This window comes from Eriocheir sinensis, chromosome 61 (assembly GCF_024679095.1).
Source record: "Eriocheir sinensis breed Jianghai 21 chromosome 61, ASM2467909v1, whole genome shotgun sequence".
Classification (NCBI taxonomy): domain Eukaryota; kingdom Metazoa; phylum Arthropoda; class Malacostraca; order Decapoda; family Varunidae; genus Eriocheir; species Eriocheir sinensis.
Window position 1 is genome coordinate 7924526 of NC_066569.1, and position 14844 is coordinate 7939369.

The window sequence follows — 14844 nt, forward strand, 5'->3', positions numbered from 1 at the left end:
TTCTTCTTCATCTTCTTCCTTTTTTTTCCTTTTTCTTCTTCCTTTTCTTCTTCTAAAACTTTGAAGATGGAAAAAAAAGTTGGGAGCCGTTGCAAAGACTAAAATCCCGACGACCATTTTTGGACTGCACCTGGACCAAAACAAACAAGCTCAAGTTCAACCCCCAGTGACAGCCGCCCCCCACCCCCGTGACCACCGTGCAGGCCCCGAGGGTGCCACACGTCCCCACCAGGGTATGTGTGGACCAGCTAACCCATTTTTAACTTAGTGATTCCTTCTGCCTCGTTACAGGAATAGGATAAGATAGAAGATAGCTTGAGGCTCGTATTTTCGGGTTGTCAGATAAAGGTGGCAGATCTAGGTGAAGGGGTGACGATGGGGGGTGAGGGGAGAATTAAAAAGCAAGGTGTGTGTATGGCAGGGGTGACAAGCGTTTAAGAGGCAGGGGAGGCAGTGGTCATAAGGGGGTGCCTCATCTTTTTAATTCCTTCAACTTTTCAGTCATAGTATTTGTGAGTTAATGCTGGCGCCACTATAAAACACTTGCCTGCATCATGACAGGCTGGGGTCCAACCATCCAGGCCCCTCAAGAAAACCCACTGGTGGTATAGGCTGGCACATAAAAAAAAAAAAAAACCTTGAGGCAGTTTATTCCAGGGGTTCACATCTCTTGAGAAAAGCATGTTCTTCTGATGTGTGTGATGTGCAGGAGGGAGGAGGTCCAGCCCACCCTTGACTCACCAGTAACACCCACCACTGACCCACACAGATCCTGTTCTTAGGGTCACTGAAGACGAGGATCGGTCATTAACTGTGTCATTATGTGTCTTGGAGTGGTGGTCTTGTTTGGTATTAAAATGTAGCATGAAAAAAAGCAAAATTTGTTCAACCTTATTGCCAGTTTTTTAAATATTAATATCCCTGTTTCAATTCCCCTTCTGGTCTATTATTCATGTTTTTATCTGTTAATGATGTAGTGCATGGGTCTTGTGTTCACCAGCACATCAACCCACATCAGTGTAATACACACGAGTTTTATCTCCCGTGTCCTTTCCTTGAGTGTGGGAACATGTGGCTGTGTGGCTGACATGACAGCACTGCACACAACAGTAGTGTGTCTGAGGCTCACCTCCATCCACAGCTGTGAGGGAGGAGGCACCTGGCTGGGGGCTGCACCACCACCACCACCACCGGCAGGAGGGGCCATGAAGCAAGGGGATGGCATGGGGCCACTCCACGATGGCCCCCTTGAAACCATCACGGTGACGGCACACAGTGACTCGGAAGAGGAAGAGGAGCTGGTCACCATCACTGCTGAGGCCACACCGCCGCTGCAGCAGCAGTGCTGCAACCATGTGGTGGTGGAGGCGCTGCCCACCATACTGGTGACGGACATCACCAATGCCAGCCTGTGTGGGGGGGGCACCCCTCCCTGTGTGTCTGGGGTGACCACCACCACTCATGACAGTAACCCAGGGTTGCCCCACCACTCCACCACCACCACCACCACTGCCACTACCTCCATCACCACCACCACTACCTCCATCACCACCACCACTGCCACTACCTCCATCACCACCACCACCACTACCACCACCAGCCAATATGACGCTGTAATCCCATCAGTCAAGACTCCTGCCCCTCCACAGTGGCCCCGGCCCCGGCCCCGAGGCACCACACCCACACGACTCACCATCAAGAAGAGGGTAGTGCCAACCCCTCCTGGCATTGCGAGGGGCATTGGAGGGGTGGTGCGCGGAACACAGAGGGGGGAGCACAAGGCCACAGATGCCCCTTCCTCAGCATTCTGTGGAGTCAAGACAACCCTACTCCCTGCCCCTGCAGCACAGCCCCGGCAGGGTGTGGGGGGCAGCACAGCCAGTCCCCCCACACTCTGCACCTTCTGTGGGGATGTCCTGGGTGCTGGGGATGCCCCCACCAGCCTGTACCTTCAATCTCCCCTCCCCCACAGCCTGCTGAGTGTCCCCAGCCTCCTGCAGGCCCTGGGTGTGGCTCCAGTGGGTGGCACCAGCCAGGCCACAGTGTGCCAGGAATGTCAGACACTGCTGCATGAGGGGGACGAGGCCTACCACCACCTGCTGCAGGTGACGGCCAGCATGAGGCGGCGCTGGCCAGTGGTGCCGCCAGGGTCAGCGGCGGCTGCCACGACCTGGGGTGGCAGGAAGGTCCGCCCCATCCTGCCCAAGCCGCTGGTGGCCCCCGATACTGCTGTGACATGTGACCTGTGCTGGGCTGTGCCAGGAGACTGGCGGACACATGCTGCCATGCACCACCGCCTTGGTCCCCGCTGGAGGAGCTCCAGGCTGCTGGCAGCTCTCAGGGCGTGTCTTGCCGAGGAGCTGAGGTGGGGCAGTGGCCGGCGGGGGGCACGTCGCTGCCCTGCCTGTCCCTACACTGGCCCCCAGCGGAAAGATTTTGTTGAACACCTGCAGCAGCATCATCGTGTGGCAGCAGGTCATGGCCTGCTGGCACCTCTGGGCAGGGCTGAGGGGCAGGGGCAGGGCATGGCAGGCCAGCAGCAGGGAGATGGAGAGGCTGCTGGCTTGGTGGAGGGGCGAGTGGATGTGCTGAAGGGTGAGAAGGCAGGGTTTGAGGAAGTATCGGTAGTGAAGGAGGAGGAGGAGGAGGAGGAGGAACCAGTACAAAATATATTATTAGCCACGGCTGAAGAAGCCAAGGATGTGGTGACGGTGAAGCAGGCGGAGGACAGGCACTGGGACGGGAGGCTGGACCAGTGTGTGTTGGGGCAGGATGTAGCGGAGGCGCACGGTGAGGCAGAGGGAGACAGTGTTGAGGAGCAGCAGGAGGCTGGGCACACCCAGGACATGTGCCTCAGTGGACCGGGGGGTGACGGGGCCCAGGGCCAGAGCCGGGGCAGCCAGTGGAGGTGCCGCGTGTGTGCTGCCACCTTCACCTCCCAGCAAGACCACGACCTGCACAAGGCTGCCTCACACCCTGGCTCGGTGCGGGCAGGTCGGAGCAGGACCAGGCCTGCCCCGGCCCCCAGCCCATCACAAGGGGGTGCTGCTGCTTCCGCTGGGGACCACCAGAGCCAGGAGTGCCTTCAGGAGGGTGCCATCGTCATCATGGAGGGTGACGGCTGCGGCAGCGTGACCCACCGCCGCTTGGAGCCCCCACAGGGCACGCTGCCCCAGCCTGGGGGTGTCATAGAGCTGGTGTGTGGGCCTTGTGGGGAGGTGTTTGGGAACAGGCCAGCATTGGTGCGGCACCAGCGGGCAGCTCACCCTGGGGTGGCGGCTGCAGGGGATGGGGGCAGTGAGGTGCTGGTGGAGTGCCCGCTGTGTGGCCGCCGCGTGTCTGGCCTCCCTGCCCTGCGCCTCCACCAGGCCCGCGTGCACGGCCGCCCCACACAGCCGCCACAGCATTACCGCTGCCGCCTCTGCCTGGCCCAGTGCCACACGCGGGCACAGCTGGAGCGACACATGCGGGAGCGTCACGGCGCCCCACCGCCGCCGCCACCGGTGCGCTGCGACCAGTGTGGCAAGACCTACAGCGCACGGTACATTGACGTCCACGTGGCCAACATGCATGGCGATGCGGGGCGCTTCCCCTGCACCTTCTGCCCCATGCGGTTTGGGGTGCGGGCCAGCCTGCGGGCACATGTGTCCCTGGAGCACGCCAACACCACCTGGGCCTGCCAGGAGTGCTCGCTGCAGTTTGCGAAGTACCACCAGCTGCGGCAGCACCGCCTCTACGTGCACAGCCGCGCCGAGCACCGCTGCCCGGAGTGCCCGCGCTCCTTCAAGCGCCGCTGTGACCTGACGGAGCACGCCAAGCGCCGGCACCGCGAGCGCCCGGCACGGGAATGTTCCTTCTGCCCCAAGGTGTACAGTGACAGGAAGCGGCTGCGCATGCACCTCATGAGGAAGCACGGCGTGGCCTGGGAGGACACCCTCGCCCAGGGCTACGCCTGCCGCCAGCGGGAGAACAATTGTCTACGGCGCCGGCAGCAGCAGCAACAGCCCCGCAGCCCTCGCCTGCCCCTCCGCCAGCAGCATCAGGCAGCAGAGGGTGTGGCGGGGGAGGCCGTGGCCGTGTTGGGGGAGGAGCAGCCAGAGTACAGTGTGGTGGAGCTGACCGAGGCGCCGCACCCTCTCACCGACACCATCAGCTACATCATCCTGGAGGAAGCCTAAGACACCACCATGCCTCCCTCCTCCCTGATGGCAAGGTGTCCTGCTGGTGTCTGTTCTCCTCAGTGCCCCTTCCGGTGAGGCCGAGGGTTGCCTTGTGCAGTGGGGCTGTTTTGTAACACTTGTGACACTGTGCCTCCCAAGTGTTCCTGCAGCACTGGACTGACACATGAGTAAAGGTTCATCACAGAGCTAACGGAGTGTCTCTTTGAAACCTGCCCACCCACAGAGGCAGAGAAAGACCTGGGAGTGTATGTTACCAGGCTACCAGTGAAGGGATATCCAGCACACCAATACCACATGGGAAACACTCCACTATCCACCACAGAGGCAGAGAAAGACCTGGGAGGGAGTGTATGTTACCAGGCTACCAGTGAAGGGATATCCAGCACACCAACACCACATGGGAAACACTCCACTATCCACCACAGAGGCAGAGAAAGACCTGGGAGTGTATGTTACCAGGCTACCAGTGAAGGGATATCCAGCACACCAATACCACATGGGAAACACTCCACTATCCACCACAGAGGCAGAGAAAGACCTGGGAGTGTATGTTACCAGGCTACCAGTGAAGGGATATCCAGCACACCAATACCACATGGGAAACACTCCACTATCCACCACAGAGGCAGAGAAAGACCTGGGAGTGTATGTTACCAGGCTACCAGTGAAGGCCAAATCTGTGTCAGTCGCAGTGGACGGGTTAAAAAACATAGTAGCAGTAGTAGTAGTTTATTGACAAAAATACATATTACAAATGCAAAAGAAAAGTAATTATGTATATTTTTTGTCCAGATTGAATACATATCAATTGGCGATGAATTTTATTACGCTTCACCTCTTTTTGGTCCCTAGGAAGACAGAATAAAATAAATAAATAAGTACATAGAGGGATAAATATCAGTGGTCAGGGATAATGATGGTAATAAAAATACATCATTTATCTCTAGAGCAACAATTCAGCACTGTTTGAAAGATAGCAACCGAGCATGCCATCACCACCACCACCACCACCGGAGCTAAGGGTCATATTTTCAGACATTCGGCACCCAAGCACACATAACTGACTAGGCTTTCATAGGCATTCATTTCCAGAGGTAGTTTTATGACCCTGGTGGTAGTTTGACCCTTCTATACCATGACTAAGCTTTCACAGGAGGTCTTGGCATTTCCAGGGGTAGTTTGATGATCCGAGTGGTAGTCTGACCCTTCTGTACCACGAACCTAAAACACAACCCCACATAACTGACTAGGCTTTCACTGGAGGTCTAGGCATTTCCAGGGGTAGTTTAATGACCTCCCCCATGTCAAACTGTGAAACTACCCTTAGCTCTTGTCCTCTTCCTCCTCCTCCTCCTCCTCCTCGGCGACCCCCACCAGCCCAGCATCCCGCGCCAGGCCATGGAAGAGGGAGTCCTTGCGCGCCAGCAGGACCGAGGGGCTGTCGTACTCTGCTATCCTGCCCTGCTCCAGCACCATGACTCTGAGGAAGGGGCAGAAGGGAGGGGAAGAGGTCACTTTTTTGTTATTTTGTCACAGTTAAGGAAGAAGCTTGAGGGAAAAAGAGATAAATCAAATAACAAATGGTTAGCCAATCGCTGTTTATGTGAAGAACTGAGTGACTACAAGAGGTCAATAGGAGGAAAGTTTTTTTTTTTGTACAGTAAAGGAAGTAACTCAGCAGCAGAGATGAAAAAAGATATATTAAGTCCATCACATGTTGCTCCCAGAAAAAAGGGGTTAGTTTTACAAAGATAAAAGTTTGAGATAGAGAGGTTGAGGTTTAACCCGGTAGCTGCGGGGATCATGTTTCTTAAAGGTCCCTCCAAGCGAGAAAAATGAGAAAAAATCATCACTCGCGCAAACCATTTCATAATATATATCAACGCCTTTGTGATCAGTTTATGCATCATCTATTTTGGGGGGTTTATATCATGGCAAAAATCTGGCCCGTCGCTGCTACTGGGTTAAGATAGATAGGCTGAAGTATAAGATAGATAGATAGAAGTTTGATTGATAGACAGATAGAAGTTTGAATAGATAGACATAAGTTTGGATACAACGACAGAAGTTTAAGATAGCTAGACAGACAGATAGAAAGGAAGCAACTCAACGGCAAAAACAAAAACAACAACAACAGAAAAAAAAGTCGCGTGCTGTCCCTTGTAAAAGACAACAAATTTGACCGAACAAAACAAAACAAAACACAACCCCATTCAACGGCAAACACACACACACACACACACACACACACACACAAAAAAAAAAAAAAAAAAAAAAAAAAGTCGAGTGCTGTCCCCCGTGAAAGCCAACAACAGATTTAACCGAACAAAACAAAACAAAACACAACGCCACTCCGCGCACCTGTCACTATCCAGGATGGTGTTGAGGCGGTGGGCGATGGTGAGCACGGTGCACTGACTGAACTCCTGACGTATGGTGGCCTGGATGAGCTGGTCCGTGTTCGCATCCACCGCAGCCGTCGCCTCGTCCAGCACCAGCAGTGGCGACTTTCGGAGCAGTGCCCTCGCCAACCCCACCAGCTGCCTCTGACCCACGCTGGTATAGGGGGGAGGAGGGTGCGTGTGACATCTTACCTCAAGTTCTTTATACAATCGTTTCATGTCACAGTCGAACGTAACCCAATCGTAAAGTGAGAGACCCATTTATATGTTAGTTATGTTAGCAGGCATTCAGCACCTCACCTCAAGTTGGCACCCCCCTCGTCAATGGTCATAGTGAGGCCGAGGGGCTGGGACCTGACGAAGGGGGCTAAGTGTGCCAGCTCCAGGGCATGCCACACCTCCGCGTCGCTCAGGGTGCCAGTGGGGTCCAGGTTGAAGCGGAGGGTGCCGCTGAACAACACCGGGTCCTGGGAGGAGTGCCATGGGTGAAGGGGTGAGGGAGGGGGAAGGGAGGTGCAGGGAAGAAGAAAGAGGAAAGGAGGAAGATGATGGCAATGGAAAGAGAGGAAGAGGAAAAGGGAGAGGAGAGAGGGAGAAGAAGAAAGAAAGAGGAAGGGGTGCAGGGAGGAGGTGAGGAGAGAAGACAGGGAGGAAGAGATACTGGCAATAGAAGAGGAGAAGAGGAGGAAAAAGAAGAAAGGGGGAAGAGGAGATAGGGAGGGAAAGAAATAAGAAGGGAGATGATGGGAACGGAAGGAGCGGAAAAGAAGAGAATAAGGTAACGTTCTTTTTTGTATTGTTTTGTTTTTACCTTTAAGTTGGGGGAAGGGAAGAATTTACACACACACACACACACACACACACACACACACACACACACACACACAAGGAAAGACTAAAAGAAATGGACTTACCAACACTAGAACAAAGAAGAGAATGGGGAGACCTTAATACAAAATCTACAAATTATTGAGCAAAATAGAAGTAGACAACGAAATTTTAGCTTCCCGTAAAGAAATACAGAGGTTTGGAACAGACTAAGTGAGGATGTGGTATCGGCGAGGGGTGTGCAAAGCTTTAAGGAAAGGTTGGATAAATGTAGATACAGAGACGGGACCACACGACCGTAAAGCCCGGGCCCTGTAGAACCACAACTAGGTAAATACAACTAGGTAAATACACACACCAACCTGGGGAATGATAGTGATTCTGCTCCGGAGGTCATGAAGCCCCACCTTGGCAATGTCCCTTCCGTCCACCTCCACCGTGCCGCCCTCCGCCTCCACGATCCTGAACAGTGCCAGGGTCAGCGAGGACTTCCCGGCACCTGTCCGCCCCACGATGCCCACCTGGAGGGGTTGATTAAGAGGTGGACACAGGTAAATGGGGGATGAAGAGGAAGGGGTAGGGATGAGAAAGAAAGGAGAGAGGGTAGAAAGGAAAGGGGAAGAAGAGAATAGGATAGATAGATTGAAGTTTAGTTAAGAGAAAAACAGATAGAAGTTTGATTAAGATAGATAGATAGAAGTTTAATTAGGATATAGATGGAGATAAATTTAATTAAGATGAGAAAGGAAGGAGAAAGGATAGAAAGGAAAGGGGAAGAAGAGAATAGGATAGATGGATTGAAGTTTAGTTAAGAGAAAAACAGATAGAAGTTTGATTAAGATAGATACATAGATATTTAATTAGGATATAGATGGAGAGAAATTCAATTAAGATGAGAAAGGAAGGAGAAAGGAAAGGGGAAGAAGAGAATAGGATAGATGGATTAAAATTTAGTTAAGAGAAAAACAGATAGAAGTTTGATTAAGATAGATAGAAGTTTAATTAGGATATAGATGGAGATAAATTTAATTAAGATGAGAAAGGAAGGAGAAAGGGTAGAAAGGAAAGGGGAAGAATAGGATAGATGGATTAAAATTTAGTTAAGAGAAAAACAGATAGAAGTTTGATTAAGATAGAAGTTTAATTAGGATATAGATGGAGAGAAATTCAATTAAGATGAGAAAGGAAAGGGGAAGAAGAGAATAGGATAGATGGATTAAAATTTAGTTAAGAGAAAAACAGATAGAAGCTTGATTAAGATAGACAGATAGAAGTTAATTAGGATACAGATGGAGAGAAATTTAACTGAGAGGTGCAGACAGGAAAATGTTAGGTAGGTGTATTAGGCCTGAGAGAGGCTTCAGGATGAGGAAGAGAGAATGGGTATTACAAAAGGCTACAAGCAATAGGATAAGGACTGAAAAGGCCAACAACAGAGCAAAGGATGAAAATTTGAGAACAACAGAGTAAGGGCTAAACATGACAAGGAAAATAGAAAATGGTAAATAAACAAATACATAAAGGACAATTAAATATCTATGTAAACTTTCGCATGGAGAAATATATGAATAAATAAACTTTCACGAGTATAAACAGTATATCAATAAAAGATAAATAAATAACGACCCCCAAAAATCGCCCCTCACCTTCTCTCCGGGGCGAACCGAACACGTGAGGCCCCGCAGCACCAGGTCCAGGCCGGGGCGGTACCGCAGCTGTAGCCCCGCGATGGTGACGGCCCCGGAGTCTGGCCAGGCCGCGGGGGGAGCCTTGTCAACCCTCCATGGGGCCTCCTTCGGCTCCTAAGGGAAGGCGACGAAAGAGGAAATTAGGAAAACAAGCGTGCAAGTGTGTGTGTGTGTGTGTGTGTGTGTGTGTGTGTGTGTGTGTGTGTGTGTGTGTGTTCCCTCACCTCTATGTACTCCTTAATTCTCTCCACGGACACAATGTGGGCCTCCAAGTCTGAACACATCCGCACGAACAGGTTGAGAATTTGCGTCACCTGCGGGAGAGAGAGAATGCTTGAGGGAGGGAAGGAGGAGGATGAGGAGAGAGAGATAGACAGATAGATAGATAGATAGAATGACGAAGAGGAGGAGAAGATGGAGGAAGGAACATTGAAACTTTACGAGGCTACCTGCTTTATTTTATTTTTTACCGTAAGGGATACAACCCTCCCATCAACACCTTTAAAAAACAGATTTGACAACTTTGAGACACCCAGAGAAGAGTCACCCTTATGTGTTAGCTCCCTGCGTCTTTACTATCACTAAGGTAAACGAAAGGTGGAAAGGGGCGCAGAGAGAAGCGAGGAATAGGGGAAGAAGGCGAGGAATGGGGAAGAAGAGGGCATATCACGACACCTCTCCTCCTGAAATTGACCTCTCGTTTTGGCCACTCCTTTGACCTCTATTCAGGAGCAGTAAGGAGCGGGCTTTTTTTTTTTTTAATATTTTTCTTTACGCCCTTGAACTGTTTCCTTAGCTGTAAAAAATAATAATAATAATAAAAAAGTAAGGGTACAGGTGATAGAAAGAGAAAGGGAAAGGGACGAGGAAGGGGAGATAGAGGAAACAGGAGGAAACAGACAAGCAGAAGAGGAAGGGAGGAAGGGAAAAACTAGCAATGGAATGGGAGGAAACGGCAAACAATCATTGAAGTTAAGATAAGGTAAGATAAGATAACTTTATTGTCACATTGAATACCAAATCCAACATGAAATTTGTTTTGGCACTGAGGTCATCTGTAGGCACTGGCACTCACGTTCAGGGCATAGGTGACTGAGAGCCCCACAATGCCGGGACTGAGGGTGCCATGGCCGGCCACCGCGAATATGGACGCGCCGAACACCACGAGGCTGCCGACCACCTCCATCCTCACGGCCAACCATCTATGGGGGCGGAGGAAGAGGGTGAGGAAAGCGGAACAAGGAAAAGGTGGAAGAGGAGAGGAAAGGGTGAGGAAAGGGGTGAGGAAGACATCAGAAAAGTGAGGTAAAAAAAGGACCAGGATAGAAGGAAGAGAGAGAGATCGAGGAGGAGGTGGAAGAGGAAGAACAAGCTAAAACGGAAAGTGAGAGAATAAGGAAGAAGTGAAAGAGAAAGACAGGTAAAAAGTATGAAAGTACGGCACTGAAGGAAGGGAATAGAGGAAGTCAAATAAAGAAAAAGGAGGAGAGGGAGAAAACAAGAAATAGTTTGGACTCCATAAAGAAATTCACGAGAAACAAAAACATCACTGAACAAACGGAACAAAACAAGCAGGTAGACACACACACACACACACACATACACACACACACCTGTTACAAGCAATCAGCGACAGGAACCCTTGCATAGAGACCTCCGTACGGTTCTGGCACTCCTCACTGAAGGACTCCTGTCTCCCGAAGGCCCTGATGGTGGCCACTCCTGCAGGGCGGAAGGAAGGAAGGATAAGGTTAATAAATGGAAGGAGGATAGAATGGATGGATGGGAAAGGAGAGAAAGAGGAGATAAGGCAATAGACGAAAGGGAAGAGAAGAGAAAAGAGGAGAGAAGAGAGAGAAGTGAGTTAGAGAAAGAGGAAGAATGGAGAGGAAGAGGAAGAGAAGAGAGTTGAGGAGAGACTAAGAGGGATGGATGAATGGAAGGAAGGAGGAATGGAGGAAAGAAGAGAAAGAGAAGAGAATTAAGGAGAGGGAAGAAAGGAAGGAAAAGAAGAAGGGAAGGAAAGTAATAAAAATGGAAGGAATGAAAAAGAAGAAGGGAAGGAAAAGAGTGGAAGAAGAAGGGAAGGAAAAAGGTGGAAGAAGAAGAAGGAAAGTGATAAAAATGGAAGAAATGAAAAGAAGAAGGGAAAGAAAAGGAATAGGAAAGAGGGAAGAAGAGGAAGGGACAGTAAAAGAAGGAAGGAAGGAAGGAAGGAGGAAGGAAAGAAGGCAAAATGAGAAGATAGAATGAGGAAGAAGAAAAAAGGGAGATGATAAAGGGAGGGAGGGAAAGAAGGGGAATAACAGAAGAAGAGAAGAGAAGAGAAGGAAAGGAACAACAAAAAGAAGAAAAGAGAAAGTAAAAAATAAGAATAGGGAAGAGGGGAAGAAGAGGAAGGGATGGCAAAAGAAGGAAGGAAGAAAACAATAACTACTACTACTACTACTACTACCACCACTACCGCACCTTGCACAGTCTCGCTGAAGAAGGTGTAGACGGGGGATGACACGACCGACTCTATCCTCTTCATCTGACGGTGTGCGGTGATGTAGATGGTCAGTACCAGGTAGTAGAGGGCCATCACCGGCAGCACCACCAGCCCCACCATCGGAGTTGACGCGATCACCACCACCAGCGTCGTCACCACCTAGAGAGAGAGAGGAGGTGAATGGGAATGAAGAGAAAGGAATAAAGAAGAGGGAGAATGGGGGTAGAGGAGAGAATTGAGGAAAGAAGAGGAGGTGAATGGGAATGAAGAGAAAGGAATAAAGAAGAGGGAGAATGGGGGAAGAGGAGAGAATTGAGGAAAGAAGAGGAGGAGGTGAATGAGATAAAGAAGAGGGAAAGGAGAGAATAGAAGAAGAGAGGAATGAGGTGATGAAGAGGGGAAGAGGAAAGAAGAGAAGAGAGTTGAAGAGAGGAAAGGAAGGAAGGAAAGGAAAGGAAAGGAAAGGAAAGGAAGGAAGGGAGGAAAGAAGGAAAGGAAGGAAACTAAAAAAAAAAATGGAAGGAAAAAGAGAAAAAAAAGAGGGGATGGAAAATGAAAGAAGAGAAAGAAGGAAGGAGAGAAAGAAAATGAGGGATAAAGGAGAGAATAAAAAAAAAAGGAGAGAAAGAAAATGAGGGATAAAGGAGAGAATAAAAAAATAAAAGAGGTAAAAATGAGGAAAGAAAAGGAAACGAATGACGACGAGACAGGAACAACACACACACACACACACACACACACACACACACACACACACACACACACACACACCTGAGTTAACGCCACAATGCCCAACGTCAGAAGCATCGGCAAAACAACATCCAGCACATTGATCTCCTTGCCGAGCCTGTTCATGATCCTGCCGCTGGGGTTGGTATCGAAGAAGCTGGTAGGCAGGCGTAGAAGGGCATAGAGGAGACGGTTATGTATGCCCTTGGCCGCCTGGAGACATCCCCATTGGATAAGAACGGTACTCATGTAGAAGAAGAGGGCTGTGGGGGAGGACGAGAGGTGGAGGCGGTGAGTGTGTGGGGGTGGGAAAGGGTGGAAAGGAGAGAAGGGGTGAAAAACTGGAAGGGCGATTAAGGAAAGGAAGATGATGAAGAGAGGTAGGGAGGAGGAGGAGGAGGAGGAGGTGAGTGTGTGTGTGTTAGGGGAGAGAAAAGAGGAAGGGAGGGAAAAGGTGGAGAGGAGAGGAGGAGAGTGAAAAAATGGAAGGGCTGTAACAGGAAGGAAGATAATGAAGGGAGGTAGGGATGAGGAGGAGAGAAGAGGGAGGAAGGGAGAGGAAGAAGGAGAAAGGAAAAGGTTGGAAAGGAGAGAAGGAAAGTTAAAAAATGGAAGGATTATAACAGAAAGGAAGATGAGGAGAGAGGAAGGGATGAGAAGGAGGAGGAGGAGGAAGAGAGAAGAGAAAGGAGGGAGCGATGAAGAGGGTATAAGAGGGAACAGAGAAACATGAGAAGAAGAAAGAGGAAGAGGAGGAAATTAAAGAAAGAAGAGGTTAGTGGGAGAGAAGAGAAAGGAGAAGATGGGAAGAAGAATGGAGGAAGAGGATAGAGAGAAAATGATGAAGGGAAGGAAATGGAGAATAAAGAAAAAGAAGGGAAGAGAGGTAAAGAGGAAGAGGAATAAAAGAGAAAATGAGAAAGGTGAAAGAGTGTTAAGAGAAGGGAAGAGAGGAAAGAAGAAGAGATGGATAAGATAAAGAGGAAGAAGAGAAAGTAAAAGAGAATGAAGGGAAGAGGAAGAGAAGTGAAGAATCCTCCTCCTCTTCCTCCTCATCCTCCTTCTCTTCTTCCTCCTCCTCCTCTAAACATATATAAGGAACATATGATCAAACTCCTTCTTCTATACCTCCTCCTCCTCCTCTTCCTCCTCAAAACATATTTAAGAAAGAACATAAACAAGATCAAACTCCTTCTTCTATACCTCCTCCTCCTCCTTCCTTCCTTCCTCTTCCTCCTCCTTCCTTCCTCCTCCTCCTCCTCCTTCTCTTCCTCCTCTAAACATATTTAAGAAAGAACATAACAAGATCAAACTCCTTCTTCTATACCTCCTCCTCCTTCCTTCCTTCCTCCTCCTCCTCCTCCTCCTCCTCCTCCTCCTCCTCCTCCACTCACCTTGCCCAATCCCAAAGGCAGCATATCCAAGTAGAAATAGAACATGATCAAACTCCATTCCCTCCTCCTCCTCCTTCTCTTCCATAGTGGTGTTGAGGGTAGTGGTGTCGAGGGTAGTGGTGTTGGTAGTGGTGTTGATGGTGGTGAAGGACTGTGGGGTGGACCAATAGGAGAGCCATAAATTGCTTCCTGCTTGCAAACCCTGGAAATGAGAGAGAGAGAAAGATGGTTGTGATATGGACAAAATAAAAAAATAAAAAAGGAAAACAAGAAAAGAAGGAAAAAATAGGAAAATACTACAAGAATTGGGAAAAAAATGGGGAAGTACAAGAAAAAATAGGAAAAAAACAAGAAAAATTAGGAAAAATTGAAGAAAAACAAGAAGGAAAGAGAAAAAACAAAAACAAAAAAGCGAATAGAAAAAAATCGAGAAAATGAGATAAAAAAAAGAGAAAGAAAACACGGGGAGCAAAAAAACAACAACAAAAAAAAAAGGTAAAAAGGACAACAACAACTTACCTGAGCCACGAAGGAGAGACCGAGAGGCACCAGGAGGGAGACCAGGCCAGCGGAGGCAGCATAGAACTGGTACACACTCCACCCCACCCTGCCCGTCTGCACCGCCTCCTCCTCCACCAACTGGCCCTCCTTTCCTCCCTTCTCCACCATCTCCACCTCCTCCACCACCACCTTGGATATAGTGGAGGTGGTGGAGGTCTGCGTTCTATATCGTGGCTTGGTGGTGGAGGTGGAGTCTTGTTGTTCGTAAGCTGGTTTGGTGGAGGTGGAGTTGGTGGTGGAGTCTTGTCTTTCGTAAGCTGGTTTAGTTGAGGTGGTTGAGCTGGTGGAGTTGGTGGTGGTGTGTGGTGGACTGGTAGTGGTGGAGTCTTGCCGTTCGTAAGCTGGTTTGGTTGAGGTAGTGGAGTGTGGTGGTCTGGTAGTGGTGGTGGTGGTGGAGTCTTGTCTTTCGTAAACTGGTTCGGTTGAGGTGGTGGAGTTATACGGTGGACTGGTGGTGCTATGGAATATTAAGTGGAGTGTGAGAAAGGAGATCGAGAGGGAGAAAAAAAGGTGATATATAGAGATAACATTTCGTGAAGCCATAAGAACATAAGAAGCAGGAAGGAAAGC

The 14844-nt window shown here is 49.6% G+C and overlaps 2 protein-coding genes across 2 annotated transcripts in view; one reads left to right on the forward strand and one right to left on the reverse strand.

Moving 5' to 3' along the window:
- Positions 1-65: 65 nt before the first annotated feature.
- Positions 66-4371, forward strand: LOC126986325 (uncharacterized). Its single transcript, XM_050842377.1, has 2 exons — positions 66-233; positions 1142-4371. The coding sequence occupies exon 2, from the start codon at positions 1206-1208 to the stop codon at positions 4176-4178; it is 2973 nt and encodes a 990-aa protein (XP_050698334.1). The 5' UTR covers positions 66-233; positions 1142-1205; the 3' UTR covers positions 4179-4371.
- A 525-nt stretch (positions 4372-4896) lies between these two features.
- The window catches only part of LOC126986021 (ATP-binding cassette sub-family C member 2-like), a 33731-nt gene continuing 23783 nt past the window's right edge, over positions 4897-14844 (reverse strand). Inside the window, exons 20-31 of the mRNA XM_050841708.1 lie at positions 14233-14731; positions 13714-13915; positions 12362-12582; positions 11569-11749; positions 10713-10821; positions 10175-10301; positions 9324-9413; positions 9058-9213; positions 7774-7932; positions 6884-7050; positions 6543-6737; positions 4897-5661 (exon numbers count right to left, since the gene is read on the reverse strand). Coding sequence (XP_050697665.1) covers positions 5505-5661; positions 6543-6737; positions 6884-7050; positions 7774-7932; positions 9058-9213; positions 9324-9413; positions 10175-10301; positions 10713-10821; positions 11569-11749; positions 12362-12582; positions 13714-13915; positions 14233-14731 — 2263 coding nt within the window. The 3' untranslated portion in view covers positions 4897-5504. The remainder of the gene's footprint in view (positions 5662-6542; positions 6738-6883; positions 7051-7773; positions 7933-9057; positions 9214-9323; positions 9414-10174; positions 10302-10712; positions 10822-11568; positions 11750-12361; positions 12583-13713; positions 13916-14232; positions 14732-14844) is intronic.